This window comes from Sebastes umbrosus, chromosome 19, assembly GCF_015220745.1.
Source record: "Sebastes umbrosus isolate fSebUmb1 chromosome 19, fSebUmb1.pri, whole genome shotgun sequence".
In the NCBI taxonomy this organism is placed as follows: domain Eukaryota; kingdom Metazoa; phylum Chordata; class Actinopteri; order Perciformes; family Sebastidae; genus Sebastes; species Sebastes umbrosus.
The window spans coordinates 4,305,212-4,327,299 of record NC_051287.1 but is presented as its reverse complement, the minus strand read 5'-3'; the positions used below and the strand labels follow the sequence as shown (position 1 = coordinate 4,327,299).

The following is a 22,088-nucleotide window of genomic DNA, read 5'->3' as shown; positions in this document are numbered from 1 at the left end:
CAAAATACCACATCAAGACACCAAGACCTTGTGGAACACCATAGAAAAAGACATGCTGTGATTTGGTTCAAAAACTTTTGGAGATTTCTGCAAGAATTGCATTTTTCGGCGATCGGATGGCGAGCACTTCTGTTCTGGAAACTGCTCAGAAAATCCCCTTATTGTCAATCTAGCTAGGAAAGCTAGAATGTTCTGAATGCTCTAGGTCTGTAGTTTGTGGCTGTAAAGTTTCATGAGGCTGTGATTATCCTAGAGGTCACCACAGGTCAATTTATACAGTGAGGTTAAGTTTCAAAAAATGGTCTCACTATGTGAAATGGCTACTATGGGGACTAACGTCATCACACATGAATACAGTTGGGCTCATTGGATCCACAAGAGCCTCAGCTTTACAGTCATGTCCAATTTATGCAATTCCAAGACTGTTTAAGGACACCAAAGTATGCAGAAATATTCAAACACATTGTTTTTAGAATAGGTGAAAATATACTGCATGCAAAAATCTGCTTTTATTTCCCAAAAATTACACTGGAAATCAAATAAACATCAAATGACCATCAAACAAATGACTACCTCCTTGCAACAGTGAGTGAGTTGTAGCCAGAGATAAAAGACAGAGACATGCAGTATAATGACTAAAACATAGAAACAATGGTAATTCATCCGCAACAGCTACTCATTAAAAAACAGAAGAAAGAGGTCAAGAACAGTTACAAAAAAAATAAAAACTGGCAAGTGTGCTTTTTAAAATATTCCATTGCTCTAGACACAGCACAGTGCTACTTCTGTGATTGCTACTGTGAGGTTTCTTTTCCCACATCAAGCTCTTTCAGTAAAATAACACCTCTGAGAAGTCCTTCAACTCTGTCCTGTAGAGCTACTTCACAGTCTCGCAGAGACTTGTTCAGACTGCTGACTTCAATCCAAACACCCTCTATCCATTTTCTTGTGCCGCCTCGGCGGAGTAGACATATCTGAGATGCTCTTTTAATGTTTAACTAACCTCATCAAAAAGCATCGGGGACCTCATCGAGGCAGAGTGACCCCGGAGCCACCGGGTTTGCATGACCTTGGGGGGCCCGTGGCTCTCTCTCTCCCCAGCCTGGGCCTTTCACTCTCCATGACATTTACACAGACGTGATTTGCCAGCAGACGTGTTGCACAAAAGGGAGCTATCAAAAGGCACATCACTGAGGGTAGCTATATGCCATAGGAAAGGAGAGAGAGAGAGAGAGTCGGGCTGAGAAGAAAGAGACAGACGGGTTCAGAGGAGATGTTCTCCAAGAAAATGTAACGGCGTGACCCGTCTCTGTCACTGAGAAATAATGAGCCCTTTATCTCAGGAAGGATGCTTACTCAAAACCTAATCTCTGGAATTAGTACTATAATGTGAGATGGAGGTCTCTCTCCCCCTCTGTCTGTCTCTCTTCCCTTCTCCCTCGCTCCGTCTGCCTCTCAGTGCCATTCCCATTAAAGCTTGCACTTTTGTACCGCTAGAGTTTGACTCCATCATTTCTCCCCGGCTGCCTGGCGGGGATGAGCTATGTAGTGGAGATCCTTCATGTCTGCTGCAGCGCTAATGGGGCAGGTTTAGGAAGCTGTGGGCCACTAAATTACCCTGCATTGCTTAATATGGCTCAGCCAGGCCATATGCAGAGGGGACCTGTGGGTCACAGTTATGTTTCAGAGGTGATTTAGGGAGGATTGAGCACAAGATGAGGAGCAATTGGCCATCGGATACAACTGCACCCCGCTAATCCGTTTTGTCAGTGTTACTGTATCCCCATCTGTTTAGTTGATGTGTCGTTATTCATTTGGCCCGCGTTCAGCTTTTGCACAGTTCCTGATCCTGAGTCAGTGTATGAGGGAATGTTTCCAGTTTATAGTCGGTGAAGTGTCTTAATAACAGTCACGTCTTGAACTTAAAATGCTGCTCTCATGGCTTGTTCCATAGCATGTTGACATTTTTATGCTTTTGTGTAGGTAATAAGTTAATAGATAGAATAATACATCTTGCTCAGTCAATCATATGTGCAACGATTAGGGCAGAAACATGGACCACGCAAGAATGCAAACGCTTCGATCTTGCATAGCTCGAAGTGTTGCAGCTCAGGACGCTGAAACAGCAAGAGAAAGCTTCTGTTTGGCTTCACTTCTGCTCAGAACCAGGCGGCTACCTCCGAGTCTGAGAAGTGCAGCCAATGCTGAAGTGCCTTAAACTTGCATTCTTTCTAACAGCCAGCAGGGGGCGACTCCTCTGGTTGCAAAAAGAAGTCTGATTGTATAGAAGTCTATGAGAAAATGAGTCTACTTCTCACTTGATTTGTTACCTCAGTAAACATCGTAAACATGAGTTTATGGTCTCAATCGCTAGTTTCAAGTCTTCTTCAATACAGCATGATGTTCATGTAGTAAATTATGGTCCCATTTAGAGTCAAATAAAACATTTAGGGGCGTGGCTACCTTGTGATTGAGAGATTGCTACCACGGTATTGTCCAGTCTTGGAGTTGTCCATGTTTTCGTCTTTAACTCTTTCACAGTGTATTTTCAGTTTGTGAAAGTTAATTATAACCTTTTTGGTCGCCAAAAAATGTCTTATTCAGTGTTCAGTTGTACTTTGCTCCTCCCTCTTGTGTCACTTCTGGTTGCAAAAAAACGAGATGGCGACGGACAAATACCAATATGCCAACCTCAAGGCTTCAAAACGGCAGTCCACAAACCAATGGGTGAAGTCACAGTGACTATTTCCACTTCTTATATACAATCTATGCTCAGCACAGCCACGGCTGACCAGTTTGATGGAGCTCTAGCTGAACATTTATTATTTATTTCTGACACATTTTCACCTCTTTATTCAGACACACGTCCCATCGTCTCTGTTTTATTTTTCTCTTCCTTCTGTGCTGTAAGTCCAGCAGTACAGGTTCCTCCACAGACACCATGTTTGTTTACTACTGAGGTCATGGAAACGCTCTGATTAGCTCTATATATCGCCTTTTTGTGGACCGACGTTTGTTACCACCATCGGAGCGCATATTGAGTATGTTAACCGGGGTCGCGTGTTTGTGCCAGCTGGGCCCGGCGTTGTCATTAGCATTCGTGTACTTGCAGGACCATGTTTCTGCCCTTAGTGTTACTCACATAACACTGGCTGAATTGGGTTCAGCTTGCAGTTTGGTGGTTAAGTTAAAGCCTCTTTCTACCTCTGCAAACAGATTCCTGGCAGTAATTGAAATGTTAATAATCATGAATCAGTATTCTCAGCGCCACTGTGTGTAGATAGGTGCTGAATCCTCATAATCCTCAAAACAAAACAAAAATCATCAGCGAGATTCCATTATTGAGCTCACGATTTACCCTGAAATGAACTAATGGCTCAGAATATGTGTGCTTAATGCATCTGAAACTAAATCTGCTCTCTCGTGATCCTCCCCTCCAAAGGAAGTGATGTCCGTGGACGAGGAAAGCGCGTCCTGCTACTGTCTGCTGGAGACCCAGAGGTGCCATGTGCTGCTGGAGCATCCGGGTCGCTACGCGCTGGTGGGGGAGCCGCTGAACCAGGAGGCGGCCAAGCGGCTGAGGCTGGCTGTGTTTGGTAGTCCGGACACCAGCAACTCCCTGGGCTTCACCCTCAGGGTCTACTGTGTGGACGACACGCCACATGCATTTCAGGTACGAGTGAAGATAGAAAAGGAAACCAGGAACGATTCAATTGTTTGAGAAAGTTGTTTGCTTGGAATGTAATTGTTTTGTCTTGTCAAAATTATATCATGTATACATTGTAGGTCATATCGAGTCAATTTTATTTATATGGCCCAATATCCAAATTTGCCTAAGGGGGCTTTACAATCTGTACAGCATACGAGACCCATTTCGACCCTCGCTTCAGATAAGGAAAAACTCCCCAAACAAACTCCTTCAACGGTGGTGGGAGGGAAGTAGCTTTCAGAAAGTTACTATTATTCTCTTTGGCAGGACTTCTAGGCTTAAATAATACATTGAGACTGAGACCGACCCTCCAGCCAGATAATGAAAGTCAAGGCAAAAAGATAAGTTTTGAGTTTGGATTTAAAGGCCTCAACAGAATCAGACTGTCTGATGTCCATAGAGAGGTTATTCCAGGGGAAGGGGGTATGATAGGAAAGGTAGGAAGGGGTGTGTGTCCATTTAAAATGTTGTAAGTCATCAGAAGCACCTTAAATTCTGACCTGACATGTATAGGTAGCCAATGAAGGGAAGCTAAAACTTGTGTAATATGGTCAAACTTTCTAGATGTACTAGGTTTACCATTTAGCACTAAAAACAGAAAACCTGATGATGACGCTAGATTAAAAGTTAAAGGTCTCATATTGTAAAAAGTGAGATTTTCAGGTCTTTTACATTATAAAGCAGGTTTAAGTGCATATAAATACTGTGAAAGTATCAAAACGTTCAATCCACAGAAAAAATACACAAAGCCCGTATTCAGAAACTGTGCATTTGAAACAAGCCGTCAGGTTTTCTGTACATTTGTGATGTCACAAATCTACAATATTTAGACAATTTCACAGTTTTAAACGTAAACATTCTAAACGTGTCCCAGTTTATTTCCTGTTGCAGTGTATGTGAATGACATCAGCTGACAGGAAGTAAACATAGACGGAACCAAGCTGTTTCCTAGCAACGTAATTCCGTTGCCATTCTGTTGAAATGCACTAAAACGGAGCATTTCTGATAGAGCATGACTACAAGTATATTCAGACAGACAGTATGAGAAAAATAATGTGTTGTTTGAACATTAAAGCATGTAAACATGTTCTAGTAGAAACCCCAAATACAAGTATGAACCTGAAAATGAGCAGGATATGTCCCCTTTAAGGGATCATCAATGTTAATACAATTCATCCTGAGCAGGACGTGAATGTCTGAACCAGATTTCACGGCAATCCTTTTAATAGTTCTTGAGATATTTCGGTCCACTAGTGTGGCTAAAAATGTTAATATTTCCAAGCAAATGCTAATATGATATAAATATATGATATAAGAAATTTAAATTGCAAGTGTTTGGTCGTCGTGGTTGCCGGCTTTGCCTGGGAGAATTGCTGTCTGGGTTTTTTTGTGCTCCACTGAAGATCTGCCTGTTCAGTAACATTGCCACTGGGAGATGCTTGATGACTAGGAGACAAAGAGGGACTTTTAATTACAAAGACAACAGATGCTCCAAGGTTGCTTCTCTGCCCTTTCTTTGCGTAATTTAATTTGCTCTCTGTTAATTAAATGTGTTCCAGCATTGCATTCCATGTGACAAGTATTTAAACACGCTTAAATGAGACACATTCTCCGATGCAGCGCCGGTTCGTCACTGTGCTCCTGAATGGCGTTTTGTGGAAAGTTTGCCCTTCTCCTTGCAGCGTCAAAAACACAAACACACATCTTTCTGTTCAAGCAGCCAAAATGTTCTTTTCTTTACAAGGCTAATTGGTCTCCTATCTTAATTAAACACACACACACACAGTCTTTCTGAAGTAGAGCTGATAATTGTCCCTCGTATAGCCACTGGCCTTACTTCACTTTTGGCTTCATTCAAGAAGTAGAATTGCATGTGAACAAAGAGAAATAGGATGTAGGCGCCAAGAGGCAGTTCACCCCCACCTCTCCATCAGTCAGAAATGGTTATTTGTTCTGTTTTTTGTTTGTTTGTTGGCTTTTGTTTGTGCTTCATACGACAATTAATTTCCCCCGTGAGCTTGAAGCAGGAATTGATCAGGTTCAAGACAGCCAGTGAGCTTTGCATTCCCTCTTCTCTTTCTCTGTCTGAGAGGAAACGCACCATGCATAGCGGACTCACACACCCCCTCCAACCCCTCCCTGCAAGATCCCAAATGTAAACACAAACATGCAAGTACATAAAAACACATGCACAACGATGTTATTGTTCTCCATAGATTCGGAAAAATTACAATATCACAAAGCAGGAAGGCAAAAAAGTATAATATTGACAAAAGACTTGATTTTTTCTCTGTTTATGTCTCGTCTTTGTGTAAAACCAATATGTTTGACTAACAATCCAGGCTGCTTTCTTTATCTGATTTTTGTTGCCACTCACGCAGTGTGTCGGTTTCATCCGTTTGGGGTCTGGCTACGTGTTGTGTGCAGCGGCGGCTCTTGGGGGGGCCGTTGTTGAGCTTAACTCTCAGGGGCCGATCACTGTGGAAGCATTTTGAAGCTTAAAAATGCCACTCTGCTTTTATTTTTCATTTAGAGTTTATATATTTTACATCATGGCCTCTCCAAATAAGATAAGATAAGATGAAGAATGAAGAATTTATCCCGAGGGAAATTGCTCTGCAGCAATACAAAGTGGGAAGAGTGCAAATATAAAAGTTTGAGACTACAATAAGGTGCAAATTCAAAATATATACAATACTTACAATGCCAAAATCAGGTTAACAGTGTGGATCATAAAAATATAAACAGGTTAACGGCAGGGATCCGTGTAGGTGAGTTGCATGTAGATGTGTACAGAATCAGATCTGAAGTATAAGTGTTGAGTATGTAAATGTACAAAGATCACCGACGTATAAAAGTTGAGGCTTCCAGGGTGCAAAAGCAAGACACACGGAACTTAAAACCCAACAGAAACAATTACTAAAGCTTCTAGTGGGTAATTGCATTCTGTTTTTGTTTTTTTGTCGTTTTTAGGCCATACATTCATGTTTGTGTTACATTTCTTTCCCTTTTTTTGCATCTGGATGTAATGAAACGGTTACATTTCGGAAACAGGTTTTCAGAAAAGGAAGTTTTGGTTCCTAGACAGGCTGTGTTGTAATCAAGACCCCCTAAACCGAGACCAGGTCAGGACCAAGACCAGAGTGTACCGAGACCGAGACAAAACCAAGACCAGACCAGTGCTAGTCCACATTCCCATAAAAACAACCACAGAAAACAAATGAAAATGTATCCACCTCTTTGAGAAATATCTTGATAATAAAATCAAAAGGCACTGCAGAGGTGAATTTTTGTGGTATTTTTCCTTTGTTTTCTGAGCAATCACAGTAATGATGTTTACTAATACATCAAACAATAAACAGGCAATTTAGTCATAACGCCGCATTTGCGGTCTTGACCGGTCTTGAAATAAAATCCTCTTTGTCTGAGACCGAGACAAGACTGAGTAAAAATGCGGTTGATTCTGAGATGAGACCTTCAAAAAGTGGTCTTGAGACCGGTCTTGAGTGCTACAACACAGTATACAGCCACTGAATTTGCAAAATTAGGGCTGTAACTAATGATTATTTCCCTTAACAATGACTCTGCTGTTTCTTTTCTTAATTAATGAATAAATAATGTGGTCTATGAAATGTCAGAAAATAGTGACAAATGGCCATCACAGTTTCCTAAACTCCAAGGTGACATCTACAAAGTGCTCGTTTTGTTCGACCAACACTCCAAAACCCAAATTCAGTTTTTTAATGAATGTGTAATGCTCTGCATTCTTACTGGTAACCAGTTATATTTATGACACTCTCCATTAACCTGTTTACAACCTGTTGACATTTTTTTTTAATTGTGTACATTTGATTTTTGCACCTCACTGAAGATCTTTCTTGTTTATTTTTGGTCTCTATATATTTGCACTTTTCTACATTGTGCTGCATCTCCTGCACAACAATTCCCCTCGCTTAAAATGATTGATTTGCTGGCAAAATAGTTGATTAATTTGATTAATCAACTAATACATTAACCATTGCAACGAGTCTCAGATGTGTCTGTGTGTGTTTCCTGTGTGAGGATCTAGGTTTATTATAAATCTCAACAGAGACATTGTGTTATATATAAAAAGCTGTGAGCTGTACCTGAGTCCTGGCTTGGTGCACTGAGTCTATCAACCATAGAAAACCTTTTTTCTCCACTTCCCTAACCCCCGCCCTGCCCCACTGAACAAAACAACCCAACTTTTTGTTATCAGGAGGTGGCGGTTGGCGAGCGCAGCAGGGGCGGGCGGCTGCTGGAGGAGCCCAAAATGATGCTGTTCCGAGGGAACACTTTCAGCCTCCAGGTGTCCATCCAGGACGTCCCACAGTTACTCTGGAGCATCAAGCCTTTCACCACCTGCCAGGTAAGCAGTTTATAACTGTGAGTTTAAGGGATTTAAGCATGTTTCACTGTATCTCGCTTCTAATGTAAACCGAGCTCCACTCACAGAGAAAAGCTGTGCACCTTCATCTTCCTCAGCTTCCTCTGTTCCCCCATTATAACTCTCTCCTCGACTACTTTCGCTGTTTCTTACTTGGTCACATCAAAGCAGAAGGACAGCAGCAAGGGCACAGCAGGAGATCACTGAGGCCGGCTATCTCACCCACACACACACACACACACCCTTACGAAATTAATTATGACTGCCAGGCAGGCGCACACACTCCCAGTTATCTTCCTAGGGGTCTACATGCTGCATGTTCTGCTCTGCCCTGTGATGTTTATCCCACCAGTGACATCCTATTAGCAGAATTAGCCCACCGTAGTGCGTCCAGAATGCCAACAAGGTCTTCCTGGAGAGGGAAGAGCCGCTATGTGAGGGTCCTACAGGGAAGATGACTGTAGGCTTTCATTCAGACAGCACTTTTGACTAAAGGAGGCTTTTACAAGTAGCCATCCTCCCGTCTGATGGATCTGAAGAGAGGATGATTCATCCGTAAAACACTGTTTTTGACCTGTTCTCACTGCGCCACTGTCTGGGTCACTCAGTAGTTAGTAATGGAAGTGAAAATTGGCCTTTTAGATTCCATTTACTGCAAAAGCTCTGTTACTTTTTAAGTTTTTCAGCCGCCACTGTTGGGGGGAAAATGCAGCACAAACTGGGTAAATGAAGGCATCTCTGTCCTAATTCCATAATCACGTTACAGTTCCAGATCTAACAGATTAGCAGTTACAAGTATATTATCAGAAAAGAAAACATAACAGGAAAAGAAAGTGGTAAATATGGCAATGGAAAGTCTAAGTCTACGACTACTAAAAAAAATCTTCAGAGGATTATTTTATGTCATTTCTGCTAATGATGTGGGCTTAGGTCTGGCGTATTTATTGACATAATGCTTGCATGTAATACTAGCCACACTGTTGGTTATAATGCAAAAGTAATATAAAGTAATTTATTTCTCCCAGGCAACAGTCTGTAACATAATGTATAATTTATTACATTTTTGCACTAATGACTGCAGCTCTTTCAGATGTTAGCAGATATATTTTCGTCCCTTTGGGCTCTAAATGCCTTTTAGTGTTCTGTCTGATTTGTAAACTGCTTGATTAGGTAACTAAAGATGCCACTCATACTGTAAATGGGTGAAAAAGCAGGACTCAAATAATCTCTTTGATTTGATGTAGTCTAATCCTTCCATCGTCCTCCCCGCCCCGCTGTCCACCGGTGTCCTCGCCCTGCAGGAGTTCTCCTTTTCTCAGGTGTGGGCCAGTAACCAGCGTCCCCTGCAGTGTGCCTTCTCTCTGGAGCGATACAGCCACTCCTCGTCCCAGCTCTCCTGCAAGATCGGCATCCGCCAGGTCAAAGGCGAGGAGCAGATCCTCCAGGTCTACACGTCCGTGGTGGAGGTGAGTAGCGGCGCACGTGGAAACAAGACAGCGTGTCCTCGCTGAGTGGGCAGTCAAGCGGCTTGCTAATAGGCTCTTTTATTACACTGAATAACTCTTGATTTGATTTAAGGGCTTGCTTAATGAGCCTCTCAGGGAGCTTTTCATGTATAGATTGCAAATTGTCTTGATAAGTCCTTGTCCTTGCCTTCATATTGAGAATTTCAGCTGCGGCGTCAAAATCGCCCTGACACCTCTTCCTTTCTTTTCTTCTTCTTGCTGCTAGAGCGAAAAGGGAGTGGTTCCCTTTTTCACTCAGTCAGACTGTACCATCACCTCCCAGACAGGGTCAAGGGCCTTTAAAATCCCACTGTCCATCCGTCAGCGGATCAGCGCCACCTTCGACACCGCTAACGCCAAGGGGAAGGACTGGCAGCTCTTGGCTCAGAAGCTCCATATAGACAGGTATCAAAGGTGTCAGAGTAATAGCGCTCTATATTTTCATTCTATATTGTTTGTCGTTTACCTCTCGATGAGTCGCACAAGCTCCGATGTATGAATGAGTTTTGTTCAGGCGTAATTACAGAACGATGAATAGAAAGCAGAAATGCTCCGTGTCCTGGCCTCTCCTCTGTGTAAACGTCGATTCCCACTTTGAATACTATTTTTAATCTGGAATTTAGGCACCGTGTCAGCCTTAATCTGCCATCACCAAGCAGCCTTCAGTAACACGCCACACTGCTGATTTCATTATAGATCTAGAAACACATGCACATGCAGAGAGAGAGAGAGAGAGAAAGCGGGAGAGGGGGGAGATGTAAGGGCCAACTTTAGCTCAGTCAGAATAACCGGAGAGAAGATGCCGTGTTTTGCAGAAATAAGAAGGAAGGTCTGAGAGCGCTGACAGGCCAGCCTCTGGCAAGAAAATGTGTTCATGTTAGCACTCTTCATTAGCAGCATCTCTGCATGCGTTCCCGCTAAACTTTTCTGGAGGTTGTGCCAGGTCAGTATTTGCGTAGGCTGTAGGAGGATTTTAGTTGTTTGGAAAGGGTTGATCTCGATTTGTGCTTCAGAAGAGAAGTCAATAATCAAGATGAAGATTAGATCTGTGCAGTCAGCTCCACGGAGCACTTGCGGGAGAAGAAGAAAAAAGTACTATCTTCTCTTTCTTGCCAGTTGGAGAAACATGAGAGGGAAAAGTTAAATAAGAAACTGTGACTGAAACTATGTGATTAAGGAATTCCACTTAGTCTGAAAACAAACATCTGTGACCGAGGAACGGGAAAGGATTTCAACGTTTTTTTTTTCTTTTCAGCCCGGTCGAACACACCAAGAAGCATGTAATGGGAATGTCTCTACCTAGTTAAGCAGATTTCTGTCATTATTTGCTCTGAATGTGTGGGAACATCATCACGCCGAGGAGGATAGAGAGGAAAAAGAGGGTAGAAGGCAACAAAGGAAATCCCATTGCCCATTGTAATGAAACAGTGCACTCTGTTGGAGAGGCGTTATAACAGCAGCAGCAGCACGGGGAGAAAATCAATGTATATGTTCACACTACAGACTGTAACTGAATGTTACTGTACCCTTACTGTTGTTGACCTTAAGACAAACCAGTTTACTTGATCTTCGTTGACTTTTACTGACAGACTAACGGTCAGATTTCTGTACAGTCAGCCACAAAGTAAAACATTTTTATTAAATATTAGTTATCTTTTACTATGACAACAAGTAAGCTAGGAATTTGAGAATTACTATATTTCAAAAAAGGTAAAATATCTTCTTTTACGTATATAAGAGAGGCAACAACCCACACACTCAAAATGAGTCTACACTGAACTTTAAAGGGGCACACCCCCAATATGACACATGTCATGTCATCAGGGTTATCTCTGTTTGGGTTGAGACTTAAAACAAAGAACGTATAGTATTGCCAAGAAGTGAAAGTCAATTGTTCGTTCCATTACAACATCAGTGCTCAGCAGCAGAGCTACGCTTCCGCCATTTTGGACTGAAAGCGACTACCAGACATCAGTAAAACGTCCGCCTACAAAGTGCCGTACAAAAGTAAAACAAAATTATTTCTATTCTATCGAAATGGCCTGTGTTCAACAATAAAATATTATAAATATAATAAGCATTTTCAGCAGCTGCTGTTGTCAAAAAACATCAGAGTTTTGTCTCTTTGCTTCTATACTCTTTGCTTAAAATTTTAAAACAGAAAGCCTGCATTACAAACTCGGAGTGGGGAATCTGAAAGAAATGAAAAGGTCTAATCAAAGACTCAGAGACGAAAAATACAAGAACATGCAAGGGCAACTGAGAACAGAGAAGACACATCAATTATTTTCAGGTTTGAGGAAACAGCAGTCTGTTTTTAAGAACCCTGACACACCAAGCCGACTGTCGGACAGTTTCGGGCCGTCGGTAAGCGTCTGTCGGTCTAGTTTTTGCGGTGTGTCCTGCACCGTCGGCTCTAGTCTGCCCGCGTCTGAGGTTTTTCAGCCGATTCAGCATGTTGAATCGCTCTGATTGGCTGTTCAGCTTAAGCGAATCAGTGTACGAGAAGAGAAACGGAAGTGAGGAAAGCAAGCCAACGAGTAAAGTCAAGAGGAAAAACATAGAAGGCTCTTCTCATTTTTCATCTTCATCTCATCTGATCAACGACATATCCATCTGGAATGAAGCCAAGTGGTGAGTGAGAGTAGTGTGAAAATGGTCGGCAAACGCTGCTTTGTTTCATGTACGTATCATATCAATGTATCATGTATATCTGCAGTCCTCTGTCTCTTTTTGAATGACGAATACAGACTACCGCTACCTGCTGGTGTGGAGAGTTATTTCATCTCACGCAGGAGCAGAACATACGTGGTAGTCGGCCGTCGGCTGTAGTCTTTGCGGTGTGTTCAAGTGCAGCTTTTTGCCCAAGACAAGGGCGGTGATGTCGGTTTGGTGTGTCTGGGCCTTTAGTTGTAGCCAATAGATCAGAGAGACATCTCAGGCTGTTCATCTGTTTTATAAATGTACTGTTCATTAATTGGGAACGTTTTCAGAATGTACTTCTTTACACTAAAGGAAAGGGAACAACTGGGAGGTGTTATTTACAGGTTATTATGCTCACTTGTGATCAAATTGGGATGTATGTGGCCCATGCACTAAAATGAGTTTGACACCCCTGCTCTATTGAGTTGTATTATGGGAAATGTAGGCTCCAGTGTGTTGGAGTTTGACCCCTACTAGTAGGGACTATGTGCTGCTTTCATTTTGCTCATTCCTCTTTTTTGTAATCTGTCCCTCATGAGTCCCCCAAGTATATGGAAGTTTAAATCACTGCAGTAGCCCTTTAAATGTCTTTGCATTGGCCTTCTTATCATAATTAGTGCAAGGCAATCACTTCACTGCTGAACCACTATTAAATGGCACTCATTTGTTCCCAGCAATTACTCCTTGCCTCGTGATCTACTCTAATATAATATTCCGTTTCCCCCCTTGGCCTGTAGGAACCTGTGCTACTTTGCATGTCAGGAGAGCCCATCGTCAGTGATTCTGAGTCTGTGGGAAGCCCAGCACCAGGACTCGGGGGACCTGGACTCTCTGGCCAGTGCCCTTGAGGAAATCGGCAAGGTCCAGTCCCCAAGGACCGCCACTCTTGGCTGCAGCAGAGAAGAACGGGACTCAGAATTCACTAAACTTGGGTAGACGGCAGATCAAAACAATGATGAACCTTTACTGCATGAACACTGATGATCAGGTGTACTAGCTAACCTATGGTGAAGAGGAGGAGGAGGAGACGCAAAGAGGACAGCAGGGAAACTCAGTTTTGGACTGTTACTAAAGGAACACCTCTGCTAAACCAAATAGCACATACAGACAGACGGGAACAACGAGGAACAACCAAGAGAGTGTCATTGAGAGACACCGACAAAACATTTAAAGGAATATAAGCGTCCCACACCCACCTATGATTGAGAAATGTCAACCTGACAGGTTTGATAACCTGTATTCAAAGGATTATGGATATCCGCGTGAGGAGGACTCTCCATGTTTAGGATGGAGTGTGTTTTGGACCGACTGCCAATCAGGCTGGTGTTGTGACCTTCCCCGGATCGGATGTGCTGGCACTTGCCCTCAAACAGTCCTCTGGGCTGTCAGAAATGTTTAGTGTAATGTCATTTTGTTGTCATTCATTCTCCAGATCCCCTAATGCTTCTTTTTTTTCTGTTCTACAGCGTGTCTCTAATGTTGGTGGTGGAGTTAGAGGAGAAAAACAGGAAGTAAGAAATATTTATTTGTGTCAGGAGTTTGGGTCAGAGAGTCTGACACCGATTAGCATTTAAAAGTAAAAGTACGGCTGTGTAAGAGATGACTGTATAAACGGTGCTAAATTGGCGTCGATCACATGGATAACAATCATTTTAAGAAACACCCACATGTAGAACGTTTTCAACCCCACTAGCAGAACACAAAACAAAGCCCGCAGAAGAGGATAAGTTATCCCAATGTACAATGCAACGAGGTGCACCTCATGTCTAATCATCATCTTCTGGTTCTTTTTGTAGGAAAATTGATGTGTGTGATAAGTGACTTCATACCAGACAGACAGTGGGAACACTACATACACTGCAAACTGTCCGCGCTGGTTAAGTGGTGTGTACTTTCAAGGCCCTCTGGGACTTTTTTGAATTTGATGTGTGGCTTGATTTGAGCTGCCTTTTCTTTTTTTTTTTTTTTGGATCATACCTGGATTTCATTATTTGGAGGCGACACTCACTCATCGCTCCTCTGTCCATCTCTTTCCCAGCCGGAGTCGCTCCACCTGCCCCCTAAACATGATAAAGTGACTTTGTGTTGAACTCTGTGTTGGCTCTCTCTTTTCATCTACTTCATGAATTCAATCCTTGAAAGGCCCCAACATACTGTACGGTGGAGAAATCAGCTGCAGTAAATCTGTCTTCAGCAAAGAGATGAAACATTTAAATACAAAATCCAATTTTTTGAAAGACGTAGAAGAACTATGTAAGCACTCCTTAAGTTTGGATGGCAGATCCTGCTGTCATTCCTCCTTAGAAGTACTTAAAGAGCTGCCTTTTTGGGAAATAAGCTATTCGCTTTTTCTACCTAGAGTTAGATGAGAAGATTGATACCACTCTCAAATGACAATGGTAACAATCTTCTCCTCTAAATTTTGACACAAAAGCTAATTCCCCAAAATGTCAAACAGTTCCTTTAATTTACTAAGACTCCCGGTTTCATATTCAACCTGCTAAAGAAGGATGCAGGTCTAAACGTGCTCATGCTGGCTCTACAGTGGAAAAGGAAATTCCTGTTAATTCGTGTATTCGTGGAAATATTCTGAGATATGTGTGTCATTCGATAGTCTGAGGTCCTCCTGAAAATCTGTTTTCATTGAGCCATGACTGCCAAATAATCAAACTGGAAATGACGCAAATGTGTAGTCTCTATCAGCAAGCCATCTGTATGGATCAAAGAACACCACATGTACAGACAAACCTCGATAAGGAGATTCTCCGCTATCAGCTGGAAAGGTCGCAGTATAAAAAAGGCCAAAGCTTGGAATACATTTACACCCGGAAGAAAGAAACTGACTTAGAAACACTTACAGCAGGATCTAAACCTTAAAGGGGACATATCATGCTCATTTTCAGGTTTATACTTGTGTTTGGGGTTTCTACTAGAACATGTTTACATGCTTCAATGTTCAAAACATTTGTGTCATTTTTCTCATACTGTCTGTCTGAATATACCTGAGTTCACCCTCTGTCTGAAACGCTCCGTTTTAGCGCCTGTCTCTTTAAGAGCCCCTCCTGAAAAAGCCCAGTCTGCTCTGATTGGCCTCTGCATGTGACATAGGAAGGGGAGCCAAATCTGAACGGTTTGTTGAATCACATGTTTTCTGATCTAGGCAGCCAACAAACAACTGACTGGGTTGTCTTATTTCACAGTTTGTAGGCACTCCAGATACATAAATGTATGAGCACAAGCACTGAAAAAGTGAGTTTTTCATGGTATGTCCCCTTTAACTAAGCATGTAAAATACATGCAACAGTGCAGTGAAGTCTCTTCTCTATGCTTTGTGATTAAAAGTACATTATGAAGTGGCTGAAGAAACTGGGGGTGCAACAAATGATTATTTTCATTATCGATAATATCAGTTTGGTCCAGGAAATAGTGTGTTTAGCGTGCAAAAAGTACGCCTTTCTAGATTTATGCGTGTCATTTGTATACCATGTATCTTGTACTGACTGCAATGTAAACACATTTGCGTATAAATGCTACGGTGAGAGTTAGTGACGTAGTATAAAAAGCGAGAAAGACCACTTATGGTGGGCGGGTTGGGAGGTTGATGGGCCAGGAGACTGTTGTGTTCGAGACCGTTGTTGACCGGTGTTTTGTTTTGTGACGTTTCCCGACTGTCACGTTTTTTTTATTGACGTTTGTGACGTGTTCTCCGTGGTTGTTTCCATACGTGTCTTACTTAGTTTACGTACTTATTTTAAGCCCAACCATGACGTTTTTCCTAAAGCTAACTAAGTGGTTTTCTTGCCTAAACTATCTATAATCTATGGATGTTTGCGAGACGTACAAATAACACGCGAAAAGGTTAAAATGCGTACTCATGACAAGCGGAATGGCGTGGTATTTATACGCCTTCCCGTGAGACCGGGTTGAAAATGTCCATCACAGTTTCCCAAAGCTCAATTTGACCCATTCCAATGTCCTGATTTGATTTTTTGAGCTTAAATATCTGTTGATTGGCTAATAGATGAATCACCTAATCATAACGACTTTAGAAGTAACCATGTAGGTAACAGTCGTACCTTTTCAGATGCAAAGAAATCAATCTTGTCTCAGTCAAACACTGAGAAAAATGACTGTTGTCACCATCCAGACTGAAGGCGAGCCTTAAGGTCATCTGATGCAACCTATCTAATGGTACCTATTATTAGCATAGCTGAAGGAGTGCTTGGCCTCCTCAGCTACAAGGTTACAAGCCTATACAGGAGAAACTAGCTCGCATACAATCAACTGCTTAAAGCAGCTTTTGATTGACTGAAAATGTGTTTTTAACTACTCCCTATAAGCACTGAAATTATTTCGATCGGTTAGTCCTCGTCTCATCAGATGGACTGTGGGGTGTTTCAGAAGTAGGATAATTGTCTTTTCAGAGTTTTCAAGGAGAAACCAAAGTAATGTGGACCCAGTGTAATGTTAGTGAGCCTCCAGATTCATGGGAAATTCCACATGTTGAGTGATTTGTACTGCAGTTCAGAGATTGGGACCAGCTTGTTTCCATCACTGCTCTATAAAGGATACCAGCATGTGTATTTGTTACTCCCATACTTAGGACTACATTGACTTTTTTTACAGCAAGCGGATTATTTTAATACTTGCTTCTTCCTTCTGGACTCAACGGCTCCTTTCCAGGAACACATGGATTTTCTGCTAACTTCTATCACGCTGACAACTGTGGATGAATGTTTCCCTGCTGTGCCACCTGGAAGAGCAATCTTACCTATTCAGAGTCGGGTACACGGGACCTCCTGCAGGGCTGTAGTGTCGGCTAATGGCGCCAAACGTCGCTTTTCTTGGGGGAAAAAAATATTATTACTGTATCTCAAGCTCTCAAAAGAGGAAAGAATGATCCGAGTTGAAAGACCTGAGCGATTACCCACAACATGATGAATCATCACTGTAAGAGCTGATCCCTTCTGAGTCATGAGTTGACCTTTCTGCTGAGGCACAGAAAATGTCCCGCGTCCCCCCACAAGGCCCTGTGTGATAAATCATTTATGCTGAACTCAGATTTTCATCCAAACTTTTTTCCATTGTATTTACAGATGTGTCTGAGCTTGAGATGGGATCAGTCAGATCTCCTTGGTTCTAAAGAAACGGGATACGACGCTCTCAGGCTGGTCTCATACACAGTTTGTCACTATACCTACGTAAAGTAATGCACTGTAATTTGTGTATATCCGATGATATCAATTCGTATGTTATCCACGTAGTTTTGAACCAGGAAGTATAAAGAGCGGTGAACGTTGCATAGGGAGAAGGTCAGGCTGGATGGCCGGGTCAAAAAATACCAGACTTTCGCCCAGGAGACCGTCGTTCATGTCCCGTGTGAAACCAGAGGTCAACATTGATTTATTCATCATGTAATTTACTTACTTAAGTAACGCCACTTCCGCAGTTGTTTTAAGCCAAACCACGATCTTTTCCTAAACCTAACTAAGTAGTTTTGTTGCCTAAACCTAAGTCGATCTTTTCCTTAAAACTAACCAAGTCGATCTTTTTCTAAACCTAACCAAGTCGATCTTTTCCTAAACCTAACTAAGTAGTGTTGTTGCCTAAACCTTACTAAATCAATCTTTTCCTAATCCTAACCAAGTAGTTTTGTTGACTAAACCTAACCAAGTCGATCTTTTCCTAAACCTAACTAAGTACTTTTGTTGCCTAAACCTAACCAAGTTGATCTTTTCTTAAACCTAACCAAGTCGATCTTTTCCTAAACCTAACTAAGTAGTGTTGTTGCCTAAACCTTACTAAATCAATCTTTTCCTAAACCTAACCAAGTAGTTTTGTTGACTAAACCTAACCAAGTCGATATTTTCCTAAATCTAACTTAGTAGTTTTGTTGCCTAAACCTAACCAAGTCGATCTTTTCCTAAAGCTAACTTAGTAGTTTTGTTGCCTAAACCTAAGGACGTTGTTTCCTGTGAAGACGGAAGTTTATTTTGAAAAGACTGTATGCATGTAACAAGCGGAATTGACACGTGTTGCTGGAAATTCGTAGGAAAATAAACGAAAAAGGGGGAATCACTTTTTTGTAAGATATCTTACGAACCGTTGTATGAGAATACGTTGCAACTCTCCATTCCAGCTGTGTAGAGAGACCTTTTAGGACAGGTACTGGAGTAACAAAAAAGCGAAGGAAGGACAAGAGGGGGCGCAAAATGTTAAGGCAGCAGTTGGGCAGGTGCTCAGTTCCTCCATCCTGTACATTTCAGGAAAATATCAAAACTCCCCCAACAACAACTAGGAAAAGTGGAAAATGATTCCAGTTGACAGAACGCTGGGAAAAAAAAGGAAATTTGTCTTGACAAGCGCCCTGTTCCAGCTGATGGTCTACTGAGCAACAACGTTACTAGTTGCATGACCGTGAGACTTGATGGAAATGTTGTCCTGTAGAGAAGGGACACAGCCAAGGCGTTATATGGCACCACATCACTCCAGGAGATGAACAGCGGCCATCTCTACACATCACTGTATAGAAAGTTTAACTTCAGTCACTCCCTAATTTCCAGCGATTTCCAGTCGGGGAAGGAACCACACCTCGCTATGCAGATCTATAACGAACGGTGACATCGTTGTGATTTATGCCACCTCGTAAAGATTTTATGGACACCGCTGGAGTGAAGATGACTTTAGACTTTGTTGGAAATCTTTTTTTGGCAGAAGGCCTTGAAACTTCACTGGAATTGACTTTTGTTTTTGGCTCAAGGCTGCCAAATCTCACTCCAGAAACTTTTTTTTTGTTCCCAGTGTGCCCACTCAAAACCTCACACACCTGCCCTGAACTCTTGCTTTTTCTTATTCACACCACATTATTTAGTAGAATTTTTCCTCTACTTTGCTGCGTCTAGCCCCTTTTTCCTCTCACATACACACACAGACATGCAAAATTAAAAAGAAAACGGATAAGCTTTATAGATCGATGTGTTGTGCACCACAAAAAACAGTTTTCTAACTAATTGTGCCTCTCCATGTGGGTTTCATCAGAGAGTCTGACCAGAATGTTTTTTTATTATACACCATATCAAAGAAACTAGTATGTTATATGCAATCTGTATTGTTCATTGCCGTGCACAGTGCCCACCTTGTACACACTGCAGAGGTGTTTCCTGAGAATGCATTTAAACCTGTTATCTCCGATGCCAGGAACTTACAGCGACGATGAGCTGACTAAAAACGATTTGACCATCTGTCACCTGAGGATGCTCAGCGTGTCCATCGGTGTCCTTTACATAAACTCGATGACTCAGAGAGCGTACGAGTGCGTGAAGGAAAGTTGTAACTTTTAAAAAGCTGTATTACGTGTCCTTGGAAAAATCCAGCCTACAGTAGTGCTACTATTTCAGCTTATTCAGATGTGTGATGTAATGTGTTTTTCTCACAGCCGACTATCTTAAGATCTGCATTGCTTTGGAGAAAATAGAAAACAATGCTAACTTGAGTAAAAAAAGTATATCCATTCATCAAACGTGGTGAAAGTTTAATTCAAAACTTTTATTGTTTTGGTCGTCGTTTCTATTTCTCTGCTTTTCTTTCCAGGACAAAAATCTACTGCCTTTTCAAATCTTACTCTCATATCACTCTATTTATCAAATGAAAACTGCTGGAAGTAATTATTATTTTATTCTATATGTATACGGTGCAATGCATTTATAGCTCTATATTTGATTTAAAACATCTGAATACATTTTCTGTACTCAAGGTTTGAGTTACGTGCTATATGAATGTTTAAGTTCAGAAGGTGACATTACTGCTTATCATCTTTCTCTTTTTTTTCTTTCTTTTCTTCTCTTTTTCAAAGATTTTCAATTTCAAAACTGTATATACTGTATTGTGTTGAAATAAATATGCAGTGAAAGCATACCATTCACTGTTTATCTGTGGTTTATACATCTTAGTTTCCTTTTAGCATATAATTATAGCTATTTCAGCAAATAATTATTAAATAATGTTTATAATAAAGTCATTTTTGATAAAGTTTGAGGTAAATATTGGGGTAATTTGGCAGTAATTCCAAAGAAATTTAAAATAGGTTACTTGCTAATTATCACCTAAGTACCATGAAATTTGCGGACCTGTATTTATTTTTATTTTATTTATTTTATTTATTTTATTTATTTTATTTAACCTGTATTTAACCTGTATTTAACCTGTATTTAACCTGTATTTAACCAGGTTTATCCCTTTGAGATTAAGTTGCAGACAGAAACACAGACATAGACAAAATACAGTTCACAAACACTAAAAGCACTAAAATTTGCATTAAAAGAGAACTATCTAAAGACAAATGGGGGGACGAAAAGGAACTTTTGTACAACAAGGGAAGCTAAAAACATTGGCATGCCATAGAGTCTGCTTCTAAAGCCTTCATTTTAGATTTAAAAAATGTTTAATGATACCAGCTCCTTGATTTTTAGGTCATTTTGGAGCAAATTCCAGGCTGAGGGTGCAGAATATGCAAAAGCCCTTGCCCCAATTTTTGTCCCGAGGTTTTGGGACAGAGAGCACAAAAAGGTCCTGTGAACGCAGTGAATACTGTTCACAATTTTTGTGTAATAAAAACACTTAAGTAGTGTGGGAGCAGACCCAGAATCACCTTATATAATATATATAAAGATGTACCAATGGGAGAGCCTACGGGTTGCCAGTGCAGGCCATCCCTCCTGAGAGTACAACTCAGTGGTGAGTCAGAGCTTCACAATTTGTAATGAACCTCAAGGATGCATGGTGTATGGATGCATATTTGATGTAGCAACACTTCATGTTCTGTAAAATTAACTGTTGCTAAATAATCTATAAATAACTGATCTATATTCAATGCACAACATGAAGATAGCAGCCTTTCATGTAACTCAGCTGACAGTAACAATTAAACCCCAACAGCAGATGGCACTGTGTGCTTTCTTCTTATGAAGGGTTATCTTGTCTAGGCATGCCTTCACTCCATTCGGTGTGTGCGCATGTGCACACACACAGACACACACACACACACACACACAGGGCTGTAGGTTGTTTCCATGACATGAGGCAGTCACACAGACAGGCGTGCATGTGTGCCCCTCCACAGTGTGGGTAGGGTCTAGTCAGGCCTGGCACTCAGCAGCCTGCTACACCCTGTCTGACAACGCCAAATGCAGCTCAGCGCTCAGCCACGAGGCTGCAAGACTGCCATTCCATTTCTATTACAGCGTGCAACACAATCACTCTGTGCGGTTGCATTACATTAACCTTTTGAAGACTTTAGTTAATTTTTGATCTGTTCTACCTGCTCTAGTTTAGTATCGCCACTCAGCCGTGCACACCAGCCGGATGTCATCTGTCCCAGGCAGGCTGCAGGCTTTCCCAGCAGGCCTCTCTCCTTCCCCTCCAGACGACACACACACACACACACACACACATCCCTGGCACAACCAGAGCCCTCTCACCCCCCGTCTAACACGCCCCACCCCACCCCGCTCGCCTCTGGACAACTGCTCTGACTCAAACGGATTAAAGATGACTCTCTTCTCTCACTCTCTTTTTTTTTCACCCTCTCTCTCTCTCTCTCTCTCTTGACTTCTCTTTTCTTTCCATGCCGGATGAAAGGCCTCCCAGACACCCACTCCATGCACATACCATTCAGGCCAGGACACACAGGAAGTCTATGTGCTGCGCGGAGAGGAGGGGTGGGGGGGTGGGAAGTGGTGGAGGAAAGGAGGGAGGGAGGGGAGGG

General features: G+C 41.8%; 1 protein-coding gene across 6 annotated transcripts in view; it reads left to right on the top strand.

Annotated features, from left to right (window-relative positions):
- The window catches only part of LOC119478289 (netrin receptor UNC5D-like), a 208,023-nt gene extending 193,608 nt beyond the window's left edge, over positions 1 to 14,415 (top strand). For 3 of the 6 annotated variants that reach the window (XM_037752926.1, XM_037752925.1, XM_037752924.1), the window contains exons 15-19: positions 3,443 to 3,673; positions 7,950 to 8,099; positions 9,419 to 9,583; positions 9,849 to 10,027; positions 13,063 to 14,415. In XM_037752926.1, the coding sequence (XP_037608854.1) occupies positions 3,443 to 3,673; positions 7,950 to 8,099; positions 9,419 to 9,583; positions 9,849 to 10,027; positions 13,063 to 13,261 (924 nt within the window). In that variant the 3' untranslated portion in view covers positions 13,262 to 14,415. Of the gene's footprint in view, positions 1 to 3,442; positions 3,674 to 7,949; positions 8,100 to 9,418; positions 9,584 to 9,848; positions 10,028 to 10,877; positions 11,593 to 13,062 lie in introns of those variants that run through there. The other 3 variants (XR_005204413.1, XM_037752927.1, XM_037752928.1) reach the window with 3 other exon arrangements.
- The last annotated feature ends 7,673 nt before the right edge of the window (positions 14,416 to 22,088 follow it).